This window comes from Calidris pugnax, unplaced genomic scaffold, assembly GCF_001431845.1.
Source record: "Calidris pugnax isolate Ruff unplaced genomic scaffold, ASM143184v1 scaffold281, whole genome shotgun sequence".
In the NCBI taxonomy this organism is placed as follows: Eukaryota; Metazoa; Chordata; class Aves; order Charadriiformes; family Scolopacidae; genus Calidris; species Calidris pugnax.
The window spans coordinates 749973-772223 of NW_015091028.1; the positions used below are offsets into that span (position 1 = coordinate 749973).

Genomic DNA, 22251 nt, shown 5'->3' on the forward strand with positions numbered 1-22251 from the left:
GTCCGGGGGGGGGTTGCACCTCGCCGAGCCCGGAGGAGACTCCCCGGGCTCCTGATAGAACAAGCCGAGGCCGGTCCCGGGATCTCCCGAACCCCGAATTTTCCCCGGCCAAAAGCTTTTAAAGGCAGATGGGGAAGGGGCTCGCGGGCCCCCTCCTCTCTTAGAGCCCTTTTTTTTGGCCGTGATCCGACGGGAAAGCGGTTGTGGGCGGTGAGGGCTCGGTCACCCCGGGCTTTGTGCCCCCGGTGGAGCCGGAGGGAGGAGGGGGCTCCCCGGTGGGACCCGGGGGCAGTGGGGTCCCCAGGAGCCGTCCTGGGGTGCAGGTCAATGAGTGGTGCAGGCCCATGAACTGAGCTCTGAGGCGAAGAACTGTGATTTTTGGGTGAGAGATATGAAGGGAACTTGTACACAATTTTCGGGACCTCCTGCTTTTCCCTCTCGCTGCTTAAAAAACTAAATGATGGCGAGCCCAGCCCTGTGGTTTGCAGCACGGCTGAGCCAGGGAGGGCTTTTTCGGGCACCCTGCAGGTGGAGGAAGCTGAATCTCAGCAGCTGTAGAGTAACATGAAGGGAGGGTGTAGAGAGGTGGGGGTTGGCCTTTTCTCCCACGTGAATAATGCCAGGAGCAGAGGAAATGGTCTGAAGTTGGGGCAGGGGAGGGTTAGATTAGATATTGGGAAGAATGACTTTCCTGAGAGAGTGGTCAGGCACTGGAACAGCCTGCCCAGGGAGGTGGTGGAGTCACCATCCCTGGAGGGATTGAAGAAACGTGTAGATGTGGCTCTTCAGGGCATGCTCTAGTGCCCGGGATTGTTGGGTTGTGTCTGTTGTGGTTTTTTTCTTTGTTTTTTTTTTTTTTTCTGTGATTGGACTCGATGATCTCAAAGGTCCCTTCCAACCACGATTCTGTTAAAATCTGATTTCTTTTTCCAGCCCGCACGCTTCCTCCCTGCTACTCCGCCGACCTGCGCCCGGCCTCGGAGAGACTCGTCTCGGCCGTGGGCTGCACCGTGCTCCTCACCGTGCCGCCTCCCAGGGCCAGCCAAGGTGTCTTCTGGGAGTACAAAACCGGCCCTCAGGAAGGGGTCATCCTCAGCTACGCCTTCGACAGAGCCCCCAACACCTCTCGCCCCTACGAGAACCGCACCCGGTTCAACGAGACCGACTTCTCGCTGCAGATGGTGCTGCAGCAGGGGGACGGCCGGCTCTACCGCTTCAGGTCCGAGTCCGAGGCCACGGGCTGGTTCCAGCTCCATGTTGTTGGTGAGTGATGGGATGGCGAAGCCTCTGGAATCGCTGTGGAGGAGGGTCCTCTGGGTCTGGCACCCGGGGAGCCGTGGGTTTTGATGCTGACAGTCGCTCCGTCTCTCCCAGAACCCCTGTCCGAGCCAGAAATCGTGGGCAACTCCTCAGTGAAGGCAGGAGCCAACACCAAACTGGTTTGCAACGTCCTGGAAGGGAAGGCAGACTTGTACTGGTGGAAGAAAAATGGGGAGCTGCTGCTGGGAAGCGACCACATCCAGTTTGTGGACAACAGCACCCTGTGCATCCTGAAGGCCTCCATGAACGACAGCGGGTACTACGCCTGCGTGGTGCGCAACCAAGTCAGCCAGAACGAGACCTCCTTCCTGCTCCACGTCCAGCGTGAGTGGGGGTTTCTTCCTGATGCCGGGGAAAAGAAGGAGGGGAAATGTCCCCCCAACCCCCCTATCCTCTCCCCCAGCTCCCCATTGCCCTGTAACTGCCTGTTTTCTGAGTGGAGGGTGTGGGTGGGGGGTTAAATTCCATCCGGCCACAGAGACGGTGGATCCTCTCCCTTGCAGATGCTGCCAACGTGCTGTTGCCCGTGATCCTGGCGTGCGTGGTGGTGGGCTCGCTCGCAGGTGAGTGACCCTCTGCCCTGGCTTTTTGGCTGGTTGCTGCGTCCCTGGCGGGTGCCACGGCAGGGGGTGGATGCAGGAGGGGATGGGGCAGGGGGGTCTGGGCTGGTTGATGGGCCACGTCCTCGCTGGGACCTGGGTTTCCCACCCAGATGTCCCCTGGGCAGGGGCTGGGGCTTTGTCACTGCTGTGGTTTCAAGCAGGGTGTGTCCCGACCCCAGGAGGTGACATTGCCCTCTGTCACCTTCCCTTTCCTCCCTGCTCCCAGACGTGGGGCAGGGCAAGGCTGGCATCAAAATGCCTCCTGGGTGTCCAGAACAGGCAGGAGATTACACTTTGCTGTCCTTGTCTGGGTCAAACCCCCCCAGAGTCCCATGGGCACCGGGGGATGTCACACATCCCTTCTAGGGCAGGAGCACCGAGTCCCCCCACCGCGTCTGCAGCGCTTTGCTGCCCGCAGAAGGGAAATGTGCTGCTTTACTCAGTGGTCTTGCTTTTTTCCTCCTTTTTTGGAGCTGGAGAGTGTTTCTTCCGGCCCATCCCCAGTCCCTGGCAAAGTGAGGATTTTTAATTCTGAGATTGCTGTCTGCAAACTTGGAGTGGGGAGAAAAAAAAACAAACAAAGAAATGCCCAAGTCTGGACTTGAGAAGAGGCTCTGGCAGTTTAAAATAGAAGTAGGAGGTTCTCCCGAGGTGATTTATGTGTGTGTTTTGCTATTGCACAAAGTTTTCAGGTTTTTCCTGTGAAAAGCCTCCAGGCGCTGGGGAGGTGCTGGAGGAGCTCATCGATGTTCTCCTGCTCTCCTCGTCCCCGTCACGCTCCCCTTGTACCTGCTCAGACATGGCCGGAGCTGGTGGCTCCCTGGCCAGCGGTGGGACCATTGGTGCCCCTGGGGCAGGTGGAGATGGACGGGGGGGTGTGTTCCTTCAGCCCCCAAACACCAGCCCTGCCTCAGGGAGTGCTGGCAGCCTCTCACGGCTTGAGGTTTCCCAACCAAGTGATGCCACATGTTGCCTGAGCACCATCTCTGGGGTGTTTAATGGAGATGATGACTGGTTTGTCCCCAGGTGTCTTGGTCTGGTGCAGAAGGGACCGCCCGTGTCGCAACATCTGTAGGTAAGATGCTTCCAGCCCCTCTCCTGGTGGTGGCCCTGCTCCTCCAGCTGTGGCTACCAGCCAGAACTTATCGTTGGATGGGTCTTTGCTAGACAAGTGGGAGGGCTTGGGGTCCTTTGCCAGCCCCTGTAAGAGGCAGCTGAGGGGTTGCTCTGCCCGCTCCGGGGGCTTATAGGATTTGTTGTCCCCCCCCAACAGTCCCCACTGGGATTTGTTCTTCTTGCAGGTAGAGCTTGACTGGCTGTGCCCTTCCTGCCTTCCCCCGATGGTGGTGGATGCTGCCTGGGGAGCGCTGGACCCCTGATGCCATCACAACCTCTTCTGGGCTCACCACTGAACTGCTCCAGCTGCCAAAGCCAACAACTATTTGTAAAACACCGTCCAGAACTATTTCTTTGTGGTCCTGCTCTTCCCCAGGGCCCCTTCCACGTCCCTGGGGGAGAGGTGGGCACGGCCATGCCTGGAGACCCTGCTGCTGCTGTCCTCCAGACCTCCCTACCTCTCCTGCCTTCCTCCGGGGCGGGCCAAGAGCCTGTGGATGGGCTGAGGGCTCTGGAAGGAGCCACCACCATCCCCTCTGGACAAACACATGGTCCTGGGGCTGCTGGGGGGCGTGCCGTGGTGCCAGCCCCTGTGTCCCCAGGGCTTGAGCCCCTCACCATGGCCTGGGACTTGCCAGGGTGGCTCGGGGGCTGAGACCGTGGGCGTTCTGCTGGGTTTGGCCCTTGGAGGGAGGAAAAAGGGCAGGATTTTGCTGTCGTGTGCCCTGGGGAGGGTGGGAGACGAGCGGGGCCGGTGGAAGGCGGCAGGGGAGGGGGGAGCAGCAACGTAGGTTTGTTTTAGGAAGGAAACCCCAAAGGAACCCCCGTGGCTGCGTTACAGCAGCACCAGAGCCTGGCGTGGGAGACCTAGGGATGCTGCCGAGCCCATCTCCTCTGTCCTCCAGCCTTGGGCTCCGATGGGATTTGGGGACATCACTCCTCTCCTGTGTGTGCCAATAGAAGCTTGTCCTTCCCCTCTGCCACTCCTGAGGTGATGGTAGACTTGGTCTGCTTTGATACGGCCAGGGCAGCCCCAACGCCAGCCCCTGGGCCCATTACCTCCCCTCCCCTGCTGCTTCTGCAGAGCTCTTCTGGGCTTTGCTCCTCAAGGGATTCTTATTTTTTTTCCTATAGTTGAAATTAATTAGCCTGGAGGCACGACTGGCCTCTTCACCCTGGAGAAAACTGGATGCTCTCTCAGGAGTGCTCGACCTCACAAAGTGCCTTGTGAGCCTCAGGACGGGGCGTTTGCACCCATCTTTCATTCTGATGGGGACACCCCCAGGTCCAGCACCCCATCTGAGCTGGTCCCCATGCTGGGGACAGGTGGTTTGGGTGCTCTGGTCGCTGCTGGATGGTCCCTTCTCTCCCAGAGCAGGTGGCCTGGGGACTTCTCCTCATTCCCAGCCATGAAGTGAACGCTACGGGTGGATGGTTCTCCTCCTTGGGTCTTGTTTGTGGACCTGCTTCTGCAGCAAAGGGCTTTCCTGGCTGGGGCAGGGGGTGTCTCCTTGGAGTTACCTCCTCTCAGTGGAGAATAGAAGGGCAATCAGGAGTCTCACGTTGTGTCCCACGGTGTGAGCAGTCCCTGAGCTGTCCTGCATCTATTTCTGGGGCAAATCCAAAAATAATGGGAGAGTGAGCTGGCTTGTGGCTTGACCATCTTGGCCAGTGCCTGCCCTCCCTGCTCGGGCAGACGGTGCAGCGGAGATCAGTCCTGGGGAGAAAATGGGGATCTAAAAGCGCCACCAGCAACGGGACCTCTCTCAGCCTGGGATTTCACGTTGCAATTAAAGCACTAAAGGAAGCAGAGCAGTTTGGGCGGAATAAACCAGATTTGAACCTCAGTTTTAGGCTGCAGTGTGGGTTGTCAAGTTCCCTGGTGCACGAGCAGATGTAAAATGAATGCAACCGCATGTTTAAAAAAAATTACTATTTTAGACTTTCTGGAGAGTTGTCTGTAACTCATTTTGGAGACGATGTGGGGTTTTTTTTTAAAATGTCTGTTGCTACTAATAAAAGTGCGTGCGTTACCCCAGCTGGCATTGCCCTGCTCTGTTGGGGTGGGAAATCACCCCTCGGGGTTAAAACCAACCCGAGAACCCTGCTCCGAGCTGGGGGAGGGTATTTTTAACCTGTAGCAGTTCCCTGAGTCACCGTGGCCTGGCAAGCGGCCGCCCTGGCACCACCCGTAGTCCCGGGGGGGCTGGACTTGTGAGAGGATGCCACCCGAGCCAGATGGGGTCAGAGATGCCTCTGGGGTTTTTCCGGGGAGGCTCTATCTTGGGGGTTCATCTGGAGGCCTCTGTGTGCAGGTTTGTGCAGAGTAGCTGGGTTTGTCATCAGAAAAAACCACCTTCTAGGCTGCAGGAAATCCCTCTGTGGGTTGTAACGGCCAAATCTGGTGGGGAAAAATAGCCCTTGGGAAGGAGACAGGGGACATGGAGGGTTTAAATGTGCCCCCAGACAATAGATCCCTGTGTCTGGGGTCCGGAGCACGTCGGATACGCTGGGATGTGCCTGGGGAAGAGATGCTGTCAGTGCCCATCTCCACACCCCCATCCTTCTGCCTTTGTGTCCTTCCTCCCTCCCGTGGCTCTTCCTCCTCCCTGGGAAGCCTGGGTGAAGCTGGGAGCAAAAGATGGTGAAATTCAATCGTTTTGGTGGAGCAGCCCAGACAAAAATCCGAGCGAGCGCCTCGCCCAAGCAGCAGAAGCGTTTGGGCGTCCTCAGGTTTGCCAGGCAAACAAATTACTGCTGGGAAAGCAAAGTATATATTGCAAGTTACTATAAAATTACTCCCAGAAAAGCAAGTCTCTCTCTATATATATACTTCAAGCTACTACCAAAATTGCCACTGCTAAAAGCAGCCAGTAGCTTCGCAGCCTCAGATCTCAATATCTACATATCAATATTAGAAGTGGGTATATCTATGATTAATTTACTGTATGAATACCTATATAAATATGTATTATTTGACATGTTACGGGTGCAGCGCTCCTCAGACTGCTCCAGGAAGGAGGCCAGCGATGCTGGACCAAATCTCCTCTCCTGGATGAGCCACATCAGGGAACCCGGAGCCTGGCGAGCATCCCCCGGAGCCGCTCCCCGCTCACGCAGGGAAATCCTTGCAGGGAGAGGGGCATTTTGGGTGGAAAGCGAGTAGTTTTTATACCATAGCGACTCGAGGGGGCGCAGGACACCGCTCTTTGGAGCGGAGATTTCGGTGCCACCTGAACACCCCAGAGATGATTTTTTTTTTTTTTTTTTTTTTTTTTTGTTTTTCTCAGACCCATTCTTGCCCCCTTGGGCTGTTTCTCTCTTCCTCCAGCTGAAGCAGCCGATACCTGTCACCGATTTCTGCTTTCCCAGGCTGTTTCCCACCTTTTTTGGACTAATTTTCCCCTTTTCCGTTCCCCGTTTCTGTGGTTACAGGGGGTATCTGGGGCTGTTTCAGGCTCCCGGGTACCCAGCCGCGGTTCAGGGATGCTCCTGGTGCCTCCCCCCCCAGTGCCCACCGTGCGGAGGGAGATGACACCGCTGGGGAAGGAAGGCTTTAATTAGCAGCTGGGGCAGATTCGGGTGATCAGGGATTGGTGAGACAAGCTCTACTCACACACACCCACCCCCTTTTACCCTCCTCCTCTCTGCCTCTTCCCCCAACCATTCCTCTGTAAGTTTTGCCCAGTCCCAAATATCCCAAATCCTCACCTTCCTCCCGCTTCCCTCCTCTTACCAAGCTCCGGGTTTGTCCTCTCCAAAGCTCTCCAGTTCTTGGTGGCCCATCAATTGGTGACTGGTGATTTTTGGTCTTTGGCACCATCCTCTTTCACCTGTGACTACCCAGGCTGCATCTTCATCTGCTTGTATTTGTCCTTTCCCCTCAGCAGAGCCCCAAACTCACCCCAGGGCAGGGAAACCTGCTCCAGCCCCCACCAGGGCAGGATCCAGCCCGTGAGCAGGATTGGGAACAGATTGGAGTCACCTTCTGATTGAGGAAGCAAAATAAGGGTACACACAGACACATCCAGGTGAAATCTATAACTGAGCAAATTAAAAAGCCCTATCAGGTGGGGTTTTTTTCCTTGTGTGTGTGGGTTTGTTTTTTTTTTTTTTTTATTTAACAGCTGAACATGTTTTAGAGCTGGCAGAACTTACTCCAACCACAGCTAAAATGCTATGAACATCAAAGGGAGCTGCTGAGGGGCGCGGCATGAACACAAGGCTGGTTAAAAGGCCCACGGAAGGGAAATCAGCTCAGGGAAATCTAGTTTCTATCAAAAAATACGCTTAAAAATGCCACCCTGCTTTACAGAGGAGTACTCACAGAGCTGCCTTTCCTGCCCAAAGGCAAGGCATCCTCTCCAGGGTTCGGAGTGTGAGGTCCAAGTGGTGCCCAGAGGAGGTGGCAGCAGGGAAGGGCAGGAGCAGGCACAGGACAGACGGACAAGGGCTCGGGCTGGGTTTTCCGAGGAAGATGATGCGACACAGAGACATTTGCCATTCAAAGCTGAGGGAAGGGGAGCTGGAAGGGAGGGTGAGATGGTGGATCTGCCTCCCCTGAGAACCACCTGCCCCACTCGCTGCACATTGAAAGGGGACTGGTGAAGGCAGGAAGAGGAGGAAAGTGAGGTCACACATTGCAGGGGGTGACACCGAAATCCGGCATGGGCAGAGCTCTGCTGAGAGCAAAAGTGGGGCAGCTTAAAGCAAGCTCCAACAAGAGCAGCACAGGCAGCTCGGGCAGCCCAGCATCTCAGCTGTGCTCGGGCACAAGGGTAAATGAGCGTTTTACACCAGAGCAATCACCAGCAGCTGAAGCTGGGAGTTAATCTGCTCTTCTGCAGCTGGCTACGCTAACGAACAGCAGCAAGGTATCCACTCCTGTTGAGAAAACTGGTCTGAATTCCTTCAAACATGGCTTGTTCCCTCGATTGTCATTTACATTTTTTTTTTTTTTTGACTTGTTAATGTACTAAAAGAGAAGGCAGGTGGGGTGAGGGCGTTAGCAGGGAGGAGTCACCTCCAGCTCGGGATGTGATACCATTTCTGCCTTCACTTTATGGATCACGGGCAGGGACCGTGGGTGGGGGGAGCATCACTGGTCCCCTCTGGCTGTCCTTTGGAGACCTCAGTGGTGACGTTTTGGCAAGATTTTTGTCCAAGGCCTTGCCTCGGTGGTGCTGGGGTACAGGCAGAGCTTATGGGTGTCTTCCTTGGGCCGATGGCATCTTCCCAGCTCCTGGGGGGCTCTTCCCCGGCAGGTGGGGGGATGACCCCTCACTCCCCCTCCTGCCACTGTCCTTGGGTTTTTTCCACCACCTGCGGAAAACACAGGGACCGTGTCCTTTGGTGGTACGTAAAGGGACCAGGAACTCTTCAGCCACACTATGGACCATCCCATAGCCAGCCATACTGCTGGGGGGGGGGCACGTTGTCCCAGCCCTGGGACGAGCATCCCCCTCCCAGCACACAGTGTCATCACACTCCTATAAACACCCCAGTTCCTCCAGTTCACCCCCAGAGACTGCCCTGGGGGGAGGCAGTAAATCCTGCCCCCCGTGCCCCACACCATGACACCCTCCAGCACCCCCAAAACACAGGGGTGCAGCGTCACCCCCCCGGCCCACACCAACCTAAGGCTCAGCTGCAGGGGGAGTAAAGTGGGGGCTCCCCTGACCCCCAGATCCTTCTGGCATCTCTGAAATAAGGACGCAGGGAAGGAAGGTGGGGCTGGGGCCAGCATGGGAGGAGGGAGGAAGGAAAGGGGGTTTCTCAGAGATAGCGCGGGGCGGAAGAGGGAGAGAGTGAAGCGAGTACAGAAGGCGTAGTACTTGGTGCTGGTGTTGTAGGTGGAGGAGCTGTGGTTTTCCTCCAAGACTTATTTATACCCATTTCAGGGTGAGGCACGGTCAAAGAATATGTTTTTACCCAACTCAAACTGCAGCAGCCCCGAGAACTGGCATACTCATCACACTGAGATGCTTCTCTGGGCAGCCGAGCGTGGCCCCGCAGTGCTGGCATCGTCCACTGCACCCCCAAAGCCAGGAGAGCTCCCCAAGGTGGGGCAGAGACCCCAGGGTCCCAGGGGATGCCATCCAGAGGGACCTGGACAAGCTCAAGAAGGGGGGGGGCATGTGAACCTGGGGCTCCAGGAAGGCCTTAGAAAGAAGGAGGGGGCGTGTGAACCTGGGGCTCCAGGAAGGCCTTAGAGCCCCTTCCAGTGCTTAAAGGGGGCTTAGAAGAGAGATGGGGACACACTTTTTAGCAGTGTCTGTAGCAATAGGACAAGGGGTAATGGTTCGCTTAAAGGGGGCTTAGAAGAAAGATGTGGACACACTTTTTAGCAGTGTCTGTAGCACTAGGACAAGGGGTAATGGTTTTACACTAAAGAAGGGGAGATTTAGACTAGATATGAAGAAGAATTTTTTTGCTGTGAGGGTGGTGAGAGCCTGGCCCAGGTTGCCCAGAGAAGCTGTGGCTGCCCCATCCTTGGAGGGGTTCAAGGCCAGGTTGGATGGGGCTTTGAGGAACCTGGTCAAGTTGAAGATGTCCCTACTCATGGCAGGGGGTTGGAACTGGATGACATTTAAAGGTCCCTTCCAACCCAAACCATTCTATGGGACTGAGCTGAACCACAGCACCAGCAGCTCATTGTGTCTCCCCCAGGGTGGGGACAAAGCCCACAGCCTTCTGCAGGAAGGCAGACAGATGCTTCCTTGCTATTACTAATTAAATATTCATAAATATCCATTACGAATTTAATATTCATCATTAAATAATAAGGATTTGCGATAGCAGAGCACCAGCTAATGGCAGTGAGTTACCAAGGTGACTGTGGTCTTTTTGTCCTGGGTGGTGTCCTGGTTTTTTGTCATCCTCTCCTTCTGTTTACTCCTGTGATCTGGAAATAAAAGGAAAGGTTGAGTAACCCTTGGGTTTCCAACATCACCCCGGCAGTTCGTGCTGCACCCTGTACTTCATGGGCAGGGGGAAGAAAAGCCGGAGGCAGAGACCAATGAAGGTGGGAGCTTTTCACCCCTCTGAGAGTGACCCCTCTGGGTCCAAATCCTTTGGCTCTAGGGACTTGGTGCAATATTTCCCATATTTCAGACTTGGAAATGCTCTCTCTGCTCTGGAGAAGCCCAAGGGTCTCCTTTCAATCCTCTCCTTGAGGGCCTCCTCCCCCCAACATGCTGTTGACCCTCCTTCTTGCCAGTTCCCTGAGATGCTACGTGTGATCCCCAAGGCTGAGCCAGCGTTCTCAGGAAGCCCACTGGGATGGCCAGCTGGTCCTCAAGACTGGGCCACCAGAGAGCCTGTGCAGGGGGAGGCCAGATGCAGCTGGTAATTGTGGCTACAAGGGGATTCACGTGGCGAGAGAACAGAAACCAGGAACTTTAAAAAGAAGAAGGTAAACACATGGAAATCACCTCCCTCATCTCTGCCCTCCCACCCAGAGTTCACTCTGGAAGCCCCACTTCACTGGGATGACTGGTTAGCTGTTCTCCTGGGTCATAAGATGTTCCCAGACCTATTTTTACCTGTCTATCAGATAGTTTTCTCCTCCCAAAGCTTGTTGTAGCTAAGGACTTTTTGACCAGGGTATGGCTATCACTAGGGAAGACCATGGTAGGCCATTCTGGAGGAAGAACTCGCTCTCCTTGAGCATCCATGGACAAAGCAGAGGTGCTGACGAGGACCACAGACAGGTACCAGTGCCTACGGTGGCTTTTCTAAAAGGATGGACACCAGAGCTGGGTCCTCAGCTGATTTGAACAATCCTGTTCTTCTAAAGTCCAGCTTTTATCTGACTGAAAAGCGTCTTTCCTTGCTCCTGCTGGTGGGGGAGGGTGTGAGAGCTGAGCCTGCAGGCGTCTCCATGGCTGGGCAGATGGTGACAGTTGCTGGAAGGAAGCCACGGGGGTACTTACAGCACAGGAGGATGTTTACCAGCAGCGTTAGGAGGATGGTTACCGCAGCCAACACACAGCTGAGGGTCAGATCCACGGCCTCTGAGCAGCCTCGCTCTGCCAAGGAGAAAGGGAGAACTTGTCAGCAGTTGCTTCTCTGGCCAACAACCCCCCTTTGAACATTTAGTGAATTTAATCCAACGGTTTCCTATGTGATGGTGAAGGGGGATCCCTGTGTTTCAAATCATGGAGTCACAAGGGAGAACCTTGCTTTGCTATGTAAGAGCTATGACCTTCCCTCTCAGTGTGGAGCTGCCACCACTGCCTCAACAACAACAAGGTTTCTTGAAGAACCAGCCATGCAAAGCCACCTAAGGACTCTCTCTGCCCTGAGTGAAAACCCCCCCTCAGATACCCCACAGCTCCCCAGAAGAAAGGTCAGCAAGGGCATGGGTGGTCCAAACCCAGGCCATCCCTTACCATGGAGCTGCTGGGTATTATGGAGCAAGAGGGTGGAGAACAACAAGCTGACGATCAGCGTTGTGGGGGCTATGGAGTTCCGGATAACTTGGTGCCCTGGGAGAGGGAAAAATAGTTGTGGGATGAGAGGAAAATGCATAAGGAATGTCAGCTGGCATGGGGAGGAGCTGGGCTTTGGTGGGAGGGTGGGCAAGGCATGCAGAATGTCTGTGGACCTGTGCCACAGCAGCGTGCCGAGCCGCCGTTCCCTCCCGGCAGAGAAAACCTGAGGAGTTTACTCCTGGGGTCGTATCAGGCCTTTCCCACCAGAGATTTAGACCATAAACAGCAACTTACACACTGTGTTTTTGAAGTGGCCAAGAGCTGCTGGTCTCCACACCATTGCCACTGCCACCTGGGTGCTTCCTAGCACCGCAAGCAAGAAGAACAACCCAAACAAGAAGAAGGCAGCAGAAGGACCTGTGGGAGCAGAAGTAAACCAGAAGGTGAGACGGAAACTGGGGGAGGTCTGAGAACAAGGCAAGGAAAGTTGGCTTGTGGTGGCCCCGCACCCAACTGCTGTGTCTGAGAGTGCAGGGTCCACCACCCCGTGCAACGGGGCTGTGCAATGGCAGCAGGACTACAGCCAAGAAGGTTCCCTATGGCCTGGGGATGGGTCTGGAAGTGGGACTGGCTCAGTCCTGCTGGCCAGGGGACCACATCCTACAGCTGAGAATGGTTTTTATCCATCAAAGATGCTACTGTCAAGACCTGGAGGAAAAAGAAAGATGAGACACTGAAGCAATCAAGAATAAAGCAGGTTAAATGACTCCTACCTTCTTCCCACATCCAGACGATGGAGGCGGAAAACAGGAGGAGAGAGGAGATCCACAGCATTTCATGGGTGAACAGAATTAGATGTTTCAATGCTTCCTTTCCTGGGAAAAAAGGCAAACGTACTCAGTACCGCACAAACAGGATGGGTGTAGCCTGCAAAGGGGAGATGATAAACAACAAGCCCGGGTTCTCATAAAGAACTGAAGCCCTGAGGTTTAGAAACCCTGAGGAACCGGTGAACTTTCAAGGGCTTGCTTTGACTTCAGGAGGAACCAGGAGAAACCAGCCAGATTTGGGGTCATTCCACACTGAACCAGGCACCAATTCCACCTGGTGAGCTGCTTTACAACACTTCTGCCCCAGTTTTTGCCTCCTGTAATGACCTGACAAGTGCTGGGTTTCCTCTGGAGACCCATTTCATGGGGGAAAGCCCATGTGGCACAAGCTCCTGCCCCAAGCACCAGGCCTGGAGTGCTCCTCAGGGGGGATTACCCCCGCAAAGGCAAGTCCTGACACCACAACCTGCCCATGTCCCCAGAGTTTCATGCTGAACACACATGGGAGAACTTTCCTGTCAGCTGTAGGGCTTCACCTCTGCTCTCCAGATGGTCCCTGTTATGCTGGAGATCATTCCTGGTGGGCAGAAGAAGGCTCTAGCAGATTACAGAGACTGTGTGGGAAGATTTGCTGTTGGCTCCATCTTTACGTGTGCTTCCCATTAATATCTGTGTTGCTACAGAAGCCCTCACGGATCCAGTTGGGCACGGATCCAATGCCATGACCCAAACACCAGCGTGCTTGGCCACCAAAACCCACAAGACATGACCTTTGGCCATCTCCAGGCAGGAAGGCTCTTCCCTTGGAGCCTGTGTGACCTGCACTGTTTATTTCTTCCTCGGGAAGCCTGAGGAATGACCCATACGCTTGGTGCTGTGATATTTCTGGCTCCATCTCTCCAAAGCCCTTTGGGATTAGCTGCTTCTGGGGAGTTTTTATTTTCTGTGCAAGCTACAGAGGCGTAAGAAGAAACGCAGGAGCCGAACACATTTTCTCCCACAACTCAAATGAATTAGGGGGAGAGGAGAGAAAGGGCTCAGCTGAGGCTTTCTGCTGCCTGCCCTGCCCAGGGTGAGGAGAGGAGGGTTTATTTTGGGGACCAGGGTGCAGTCCTGGCACTCACCTGAACTGCTTTCCCTCAGCTGACGGAGCAGGACGATGAAGCCGATGGTGGAGGCGGTGAGGAACATCAGCGCGACGACGGCCACCCTCCGCACGTGGCGCAGAGGAGGGGGCAGACCTGCAAGGCAGGGCAGGAGAGAAACCCCGTGCTGGGGACAACCCCGAAACACACAGCAGTGATCCCAGGAAACCACAAAAACGCTGGAAAATCCAAGGGATGAGTCCTGGCACCTTCCTTGCTAGGGAAAGTTGATGAGAGACTATGGCCCACCCTGTGGGGTGGACCTGTGACAAACCGCTGGACCTGCCAAGGCAGGGCAAGACTAACCTGTCACCATCAGGTTCAGCTTTGCCTCCTTCCAGCTTATCACGTTGCTGATGTTGCAGGAGAAGCAGCCGCAGTCTGACTTCTCCCCCTTCCTTATCTGCAGCGTGTCTCCAGAGAGCCCATAGCACTTTTCTGGGGAAAGGGGTTGTCCGTCCTTCTTCCAGGACATGGAATCCACCCTTCCCTCTGGCACCACGCAGACCAGCTCAATGGGAGAACCCGCCAGGTTTGAACTGTACTGGAGCTCAGGCTGGGGCACGGGCTCTGAAAAGCAGAGAGCAGCGTGGTAACACTCCCAGGAGCATGAGAACTGCCCTGCTTCGGACCTGAAACTGGCCAACGTGCAAGAATACCGAGCCCCCTGGGGACAGAGCAGGTCCTTCCCTTCTGATTTACCCCCCAGGTCAGTTTGGAGGGAGAGAAGATACTGCAGGAGCAGGGCAACACCCACCATCCTAGGGATGGTGTGGTAGCAGGGATGGAGACATCTGCTTTCTTCTTCGAACGCAGTCGCCATCCTGGGAGGGACAGCTCCATGGGGTTCAGTATATATCGTGTATATTTCATTATTTTCTTTTTACTGTTTCACTCTTTTTCTTCGTATTATTTTCTTATTAATATTTCATTAAAGCAGTCGGGTTTCTTTTCCACTCATACATCCCTCTCCCTCCCTCTCGTCCTCTCTCCTCTCCTCCAGAGGGAGATGCCTTCTCTTCTCTGAAGGGGAGAGGGGTAAAATAGAAGCATCTGCTGGTTGTTGTAGTGGCCAACCCAGCCCGAACCGCAGCAGATTCTATGACTCTCTCCTGGTCCCCATCTTTGTCTGGGGGAAACCACCCTCTCCCACCACATTTGGACTTACGGATAACTTCAAGGAGGGTCGTCCGTGCTTTGTCCTGCATCAGGTCAACTGTTGCCTTATAGATGCCTGTGTCTGCCTCCTGCACGCTCTGCAGGAGGAGGGAGCCGTTCTCTGGGTAGAAAACCACCCTGCCTTGGTAGGCCGTGTAGATGGTGGGAGACTGGTAATCCGCATAGTACTGCAGGATGAACTCCGGGGTGGTGTTTCTGATGAACTCCCACTCCGTGAAGTTGACGTTCTGGATCTCGGGGGCGTGCAGCAGGACGGAGGAACCCGCAGCCACCGTTCTCCTCTCTGTGATTTCCACCACCCTGCAGGACGCCTGCAAAACCACCAACAGGTCTGGAAACGGGAGACATGCCAGAGCAGGATGGGTTAGTTTTGAAGCAAAAGCCAAAAAGCAACTTAATCTGCTTGCACACCCCATTTGTTTGTTTATTTATTTAGGCACAAGTTACCAACTGACTTTCTGGAGTGCATCATGTCACTTATCTGATTTCCTTCCTCTTAAAAAATGTAACATTTTTAAGACTAAAACAATAAGATGAAAAATGTGACTTTTTTGTTGGTGTGCTATCTAAATGCTTCTTAGATGGGTAAGACAATTCCTTGCCCTTTGGAGTCAAAATGATGGGAACCTGGACTTTTGGAGGTTACTCTGCACATCAGGAGTTGCTAACAGGGACCAGAACCAGTGCAGCCTCACCCCTGGAGCTGGAGCTGCTCCCTTGGCACCGGGAAGGGAGAGCACCGCTGGGAAAACAAGCTCTGAAATGCCTTTTTGTCAGGACTGTGTGGTCCTGGCTGAGAAATAACCGGTGTCTGAGAGCTGTGGTGACCCACAGGCACCTTCAGCCTCACCACCCTCTCAAGACGGGGTGCAGCCCTGCAGAACGGATGCTCCCACTCAGGGACATGCCCAGTGACCTTATGTGTGTGGAAGGTACTCATTCATCATGAATCACGGCACCTCTGAGTAATGCAACGGCTGTATCTGCCCTGTAGATGAACTGCTTTTAACAGGAAAAGGCATCTCAATAGGTCTTTACACAAGAGCTTTTGCCTTGAGAATGTTTTGTGCTTTCCCCAGGAGAAAATGGAGCTCATGTCGGGGGGGGTCAGTCTGCAAATGTGACCCTGAAACTCACCCTTGGCTGTACAAAACCCTGGGATGATAATCCCACAGTAGCACTGCTGGCGTAAAGGGACTTAGCAAGGGGAAAGTCACCTCTGGTATCTCCAGCTCCCCCCCAAAATCTGCCAGAACTGTCACCCTGGAGTGGCTTTTAGCAGGTTTAAAAGGTTATGCTGGTTGCTGATGAGGGAACATGTTGAGGAGCAGGGGTCTGAAGGAAAGCTGGGCTGAGCAGAGAGGAAAGATGCTGGAGGGGAGGCTCAGAGCCTCAGGGAAGGGTGGGAGGGTGGAGGGCAAGCCGTGGTCAGAGAGGGGAGAAGAGGCTCGGAGGGAAGGTGTCCTTAGGCATGCAGCGGAGGAGAGATGGTGGTGGCACCCGGGTGTGGGGATGGTGGTACCCAGGTGTGGCGACAGTGATACCCAGGCATGATGATGGTGGTGGTACCCAGGTGTGGTGGTACCCAGGTGTGGGGATGGTGGTACCCGGGTAGGGTGACAGTGGTACCCAGGTAGGGTGGTGGTGGTACCCAGGCATGATGATGGTGGTACCCAGGTAGGGTGGTGGTGATACCCAGGTATGATGATGGTGGTACCCAGCTACGGGGATGTTGCAGCACTGGGGGGGATGAGGCTCCCCAGGACACACACCTTTACCAACACCACCACAGCCCGGAGCAGAGGTGCACAGAGGGCACAGAGACACTGTCAGCACGTGCTCTCTGAGGAGACGTAATCCCCACCCAAGCTACTTTGCATACTCACAGCCTGTGGCAGCCACCTGCAACCAAGCTGACATGGTGAAGCACCGCAGGCTCCTTCAGACCAGCAGGAGGGATGAGACCCTTCAGCAGCACCATGCTCTCGGGGCGGCTGCTCTAGGCAACATGGATGGGCCTGTGAAGGACAACGTGAAAAGAACCATTGGCACCTGCCACGCAGGGGTTGGAAAAGGCGAAAGGTGCTCAGTGAAGGGGTGGTGGAGCCCCCCAACCTTCTCCATGTGTCCCCCCATTGGTGGTGTCCCTGCAGGGGTGTTGCTGTTCGGCAGCCCCAGCCCACGCCGCTCCTAACAGCGCAACTGAGGGAAACCATCCCGGCCATCCTGTCCAAACCAGCACTGATCCACCACAGGGACTGAAAAAAGAAAGATCTCCAAGACGCAAAGACAACTGATGCCCAACAGCTTCAAGACCAGCACAGGAGTTACTGGGGGGGACAAGAGCGCCCAGCCACTTTCTGCAGCCCCTCCCGTGAGCTCCAGTTTCCCATGCCAGTGGGTACAGCCCTGCCTCCTCCCTGTAATACACATTTCTGCAGCTGCTGGCCATGAAACTACCCATTTGCCTTTAGCAACCTCCTCCACAGCCTCCCCGGGTAGCAGGAGCCACACGGTAACACCCCAACACCTACACAGACACTCTCTCTTCTCAGTTTAACTCTCATCAGCCCTGACTCTTGTCCCACACATCTGCCTTATGCGTCACCTTCACGACTTTGGAAACCTCCATCCGTCCCATTCCCACCCCACCTCTCCACCCTGAAAGCTCCCAGATTCTTCCATCTCTCCTTCCAAGCTCTCAATCCTTTTGGCTGCTGTTCTCCGGGTCTTCTCCAACTTTTTTTTTTAGAGACCTTTTGCCTTAGTTTCTTCACCACAGAGACTGCAACACCTCCCCTACCCCAACGAGTGGGGATGGGAGAGCTCGAGAACAACCCCCCTGGCTGCAACACACATTACTGGAAGGAGAACAGAGCTCAGAGCTGGTTTGTGGAGCCAGAGGGAAAGCTTTGGCTTTTGGACAACAGGGATTGCATTCACTGCTGAGTTTTGCAAGGCTCTGGATCAGGGTGAGGGCGGAGGACAGCCTGGAAGTGGACAGTGGGACGAGGTTTTGCCAAAGGCTTTTCACTGCCCTGTGATCAGTCTCAGTTTAAGGAACATGTTTCAGTGGTGGACTTGGCAGCACTGGGGTAGGGGTTGGACTCCAGGATCTTAAAGGTCACTTCCAATCTAGACAATTCTATGATTGACTAGAATCCAGCCGGGACCAGAAGAGGCCAAGACGGTCTGTTTGGGAGATGTGGTTCATTTTGGAAAGAGACTGAGACTGGCGGTGCTGAGGTGACTTCTGACACAGAGGTGAGGAGGTGTGTTTGAGGAGAGACACAACCTCCTGGCAGCACCCAGCTTTCCTCCGGGGAACCTGGCAAACAGCAGAGCAGCATCTGGCAGGGAAGCCATTTCCACCCTGGAGCTGCAGGACCATCTCCTGGACCAGGCCAAGCAGCCCCCAGCCCAGAGCCATGGCCCCAAGAAGAGGAAGAGAAAGAAAAAAAACGCCTCAAAGCCCAAGGGAGGAGAAAAGAGCCCCAGGACGTGGTGTTCACCCCCATAACCTCCAGCCCAGGACGTCCCCACCAGCAGAGGAGCCAACTGCACATCCCTGGTTTCTGCCTTGCTGAAAGGAATTTAGGAAATAAGGTTCCGGAGAAAATCACCCGAGTTAAGGGTGATTTAACTTCTGTGCAGCTAAAAAGCTGCATTATGTGGGACAGAGTGGCTGGTGCTGGCTGCCTGGGGGAGCTGGCTGTGGGAATGCCATCCTGCCTTATGGGAACTCCTCGTTGTGCTCCTCCTCGGTCCGTGGCTACGGGGAGACCACGGCAAATCCTGTAGCTTCTGCTGTAGGATTGCCTCGCAACTGGTATTCCCTTTGCTCGTTAACCCACAGGTCTAATTAGCAGTGGAGAAGCAGCAGGAGACCGTGTCTCCTTTTCCTTTGCAAAACACAGAATCACAGAATCTTAGTGGTTGGAAGGGACCTCTGAGATCATTGAGTCCAACCACAAAAAACCAAAAAACAAACAAAAAAACCACACACACACAAAAAAACCCCAAAAAAACCCCCAAAAAAACCAACCAAAAAAAACCCAAAACAAAACACACCTGAGATCCTGGGGGAGGGCTTGAGACGGGAGGGCTGTGGTGCCAAAATGAGCCTCTTTTTTAAACCATTTTCGCTGGTACCTCTCGCTCCTGAGCTTTGGGCAAGAACCGTCTGTGGCTCTCCACAGGGGAGTAAGAACCACTCTTGCCTGTGCAGCTCTCAGACCCCTTTCCAGGCTGCAACAAGAGCTGTGCAAAAAGTGTTTATGTTCCTCGGAGCCAGGGGATTTCCTTTGTCCAAACAAATCCAAACAGGTGTGGAAATGACCTTCTTCCTGCCCATGCAGCTGGGTACCAGGGGGAAGGAGGGTCAGGCTTTTCCTGTGTCCTGCTTTCAGCTAAAACAGAATTTTCTCTTCAGTAATTTGGGTTTTCAGCTGAGCCTTTGCTGACAGCCTGAGCTCTGGGAAACTCCCGGTGTATCCCTCAGGCTGCCGTCTGCCTCCGGAGCGCTGGGACCCGGCTGGGTCTCCTTTATGCCGAGGAACGGTGTTTGGGGAGGCTCCTGCTTGTATTTATTGCTGTAACAGCCCAGCTCAGCTCGCTTCCGTATCTGCCCCCTTGGAGGGAGGGAAGTGGAGAAGGACAGAGGGGTCCCACCCGCGGGGAGGAGGGGACGGGAGAGGGGACCCCAAACTGACCGAGGGGGTGTTCCATCCTGTTGGCACCACGCTGGGTATAAAGCTGAGGGATCAAAGGGCCAGCTCTTCCTTCAATGGCCGGTGTCTGAGGAGAGCTCTCTTTGTCTGCCTTTGCTCCCAACCTCTGCCTTCCTCAATCCAGATCTGGAATCCAGTTCCTGTCCATCGCTGGGACTTTCCCAGAGTCTGCGGTGGCGTGATAGTCATCATCCTGGAAACTTGACACTGCCTTTGTATATATTTCATTATTTTCTTTTTATTCTATGTTTAGTTTCTTTTTAAACTCGCAACTGTCTTTCTCTCCTCCTCTCCCAGAAGAGAGCATTTCAGTGGCCAGGCCAGCCCAACCCACGACATGCCAGGAGATGGAGACAAGGCGGATTTGGAAGGAGGGCACATTCTGCACCTCTTGCTCAACGTGCTGCTGCTCCTCTGGAAACCAAATCCCTTCTCCTCCTCCTCTTCCTCTTCCCTTCCCCCTGCCGCCAGCAGACCAGCCCTCTGGGGGCAGCCTCTGGGGGAAGAGGGGACGGTGCAAGGCAGGGGGGTGGGTTAGAGCTGCCCCCAGTCCCACTGCTTTCTCTCTTGAGGGGAACCTCTCGCCTCCCCCGGGGCCCCAGCACAGCTGAGAGGCGGCTGTGAAAGGGAACTAACACTTGCTTTAAGGGGCAGGTATTTTCAGAAGTGGTGACGGAGCCGTGCACGAGCAGAGAGAGCAATCAGACTCCTGAAGATACACCCGCTCAGGGCTGTTGTGTTCTCCCCCCTGGCCTCCAGCATCACTGCCGCGATGTTATCAGCTGCTTTTGACAGAATCCACATGGAAAAGCAGAAACAGAGCCGCCCTGCAGCCCGCTGGAGTCTTACAAAGAGGCCCTTTCAGGGAATATCATGGGATTCTCATCAGGAAGCAGGAATGCAGCACTTGGAACAGGCATCCCGAGCACTTCAGCCTCTTCCCTGGCCTTTTATAGGAACGGGATGTGCATTGGCTGCTCTTCAGCTCGAAAACAAAGGGCGGGATAGAAAATGTCCGTGTCTGGGGAAGAGAAACACCCCAGGGTGACACAGCCCTCCCGGGGGCTGGGGGCTGCCGAGGACATTAATCAGCCTTCCGTGGGCAAGGGGGGGCCCAAAGAAACTCTCCGCTGTTATCGCAGCTGCCCCCCCGCTGCCTCCCCCTCCTGTGGCGGTTTGTGGGCTGCCAAGGCCTGAGGCGGGGTGAGGGGCTGGCTGTGGGCTGGGGAAGCATCACGGCGGTTGGGCCGGGCTTTTGTGCCGTTGGATCCGGCGTTATCGGTTGGCAGCAGCTGGGGCACCCACGCCAGGGAGGCATCGAGATGAGGGGTGAGGAGGAGACACGGGGGGGCAGGAAGGGGGGTGCTGTGGGAGGGGGTGCTGTGGGAGGGGGGGCTGTGGGGGCTGGCTGCCCCACGGGATGGGGATGCTGGGACACCACACTTACCCACAGGAGGCCTGTCTGCGAGCGATCATGCCGGGTCCTGCAGAAGCTGGATGTTCTGCAGAAGCTGGATGTTCTGCAGAAGCTGGATGTTCTGCACAAGTCCTCCTGCGGAACACAAGAGTTCACATGGGGCAGTCGTTAAAAGCATTGAAAAGCATTTAAAAGTACTTCTCCTGAGCCACACTAATGGATAACAACAGATCATTCGTGCTGTGATGGGAAGACAGAAAAGGAATGTGGGATTTGCAGAGTAAAGTCCCTTCCCAGGAGCTCATGGTACAGGCCGGGACCACCCTCTGAAAAGGACATGAGAGCAATGTTAAAAACATTGTGTGCTCTTCTGTGAAGTCCTTATCAGAAAATGACAAAGAATCACAGGATCCCATGGGGTTGGAAGGTACCTCTGAAGATTATCTAGTCCAACCCCCTGCCAGAGCAGGTCCATCCAGAGCAGGTCCCACAGGAACGTGTCCAGGTGGGGTTTGAATGTCTCCAGAGAAGGAGACTCCACCACCTCCCTGGGCAGCCTCTGCCAGGGCTCTGCCACCCTCACAGGAAAGAAGTTCCTCCTCATGTTTAGGTGGAACTTCTTAAACAATCTTTGTTCTTCCCTAACGTTACAAAAAAAAAATAAAATGCAAATCGTCATCCCATTGCAAATGATCCCTTTGCAAATGATCTCATTGTAAATGATCCCATTGCAAATGATCCCACAGCTTTAAAAGATGAAATGTCATGTTAGAGAATATGAAATCCTGCTGAGTGATATGGGCTCTCTCGGTCTCACATCTGCTGGTGCAGAGCAAAAGAACAGCAATGGGGGAACTGCCACGACAGATAGGGAAACGCAACGTGGCAGCAGTGGCTTGCACAGAAGGGCAAAACCCCCCCTGTCCCGTGTGAACAGCGGGGTTATCGTGAAGGTTCTCTGTGGCTGACACAAACTGTGACAACCTCCCCCAGACAAAAACTCCCCAGATTCATTTGTGATGGAATCAGAAACGAGAGCAACCGAAAAAGAAGCAGGTGCAACCATCATCTAGAAACGAGCGGTTTTACGCACAAGTGCAGCTCTGAATAAATCAAAAAACCCGCCAAAAAAACGACTTCTCACTTGCTTCAGAGACTTTTATAGCTTTATCCTCCCTTCACCTATTGCTCTTCACGTCCTGCAGCCAGGACAGACAAATTAAGCTCCCAGTAGCCCAAACCACATGAGCAGAATCGCCAAACCCAATTGCCAAGTGCCACAACCAGCTCCTCCGCCTGCAAGGGGGCTTCGGCCAGTCCCCCCCAGCAGACAGCCAGCTCCGACGGCGCTGGTGTGGGGGTCACTGGGGCTCAGCAGGCAGCTGGGCAAAGCCACCAGCCACCCCAGGGCAGCGGCCAGGCTGGGGGGGCTCAGCAGAGCTCTCTGGGGGGGCACAAGAAACCAGGAGAGGGATGG

General features: G+C 54.8%; 2 protein-coding genes across 2 annotated transcripts in view; one reads left to right on the forward strand and one right to left on the reverse strand.

Annotated features, from left to right (window-relative positions):
* LOC106896239 overlaps positions 1 to 4984 on the forward strand; it is a 16705-nt gene extending 11721 nt beyond the window's left edge. The window contains exons 3-7 of the mRNA XM_014956050.1: positions 934 to 1263; positions 1375 to 1644; positions 1824 to 1883; positions 2949 to 2997; positions 3224 to 4984. Coding sequence (XP_014811536.1) covers positions 934 to 1263; positions 1375 to 1644; positions 1824 to 1883; positions 2949 to 2997; positions 3224 to 3227 — 713 coding nt within the window. The 3' untranslated portion in view covers positions 3228 to 4984. The remainder of the gene's footprint in view (positions 1 to 933; positions 1264 to 1374; positions 1645 to 1823; positions 1884 to 2948; positions 2998 to 3223) is intronic.
* A 2122-nt stretch (positions 4985 to 7106) lies between these two features.
* LOC106896192 overlaps positions 7107 to 22251 on the reverse strand; it is a 16016-nt gene continuing 871 nt past the window's right edge. Inside the window, exons 3-13 of the mRNA XM_014955975.1 lie at positions 20805 to 20909; positions 16514 to 16645; positions 14617 to 14938; positions 13755 to 14018; positions 13428 to 13544; positions 12247 to 12348; positions 11768 to 11890; positions 11432 to 11527; positions 10973 to 11068; positions 9866 to 9942; positions 7107 to 8360 (exon numbers count right to left, since the gene is read on the reverse strand). Of these exons, the coding sequence (XP_014811461.1) occupies positions 8319 to 8360; positions 9866 to 9942; positions 10973 to 11068; positions 11432 to 11527; positions 11768 to 11890; positions 12247 to 12348; positions 13428 to 13544; positions 13755 to 14018; positions 14617 to 14938; positions 16514 to 16645; positions 20805 to 20909 (1476 nt within the window). The 3' untranslated portion in view covers positions 7107 to 8318. The remainder of the gene's footprint in view (positions 8361 to 9865; positions 9943 to 10972; positions 11069 to 11431; positions 11528 to 11767; positions 11891 to 12246; positions 12349 to 13427; positions 13545 to 13754; positions 14019 to 14616; positions 14939 to 16513; positions 16646 to 20804; positions 20910 to 22251) is intronic.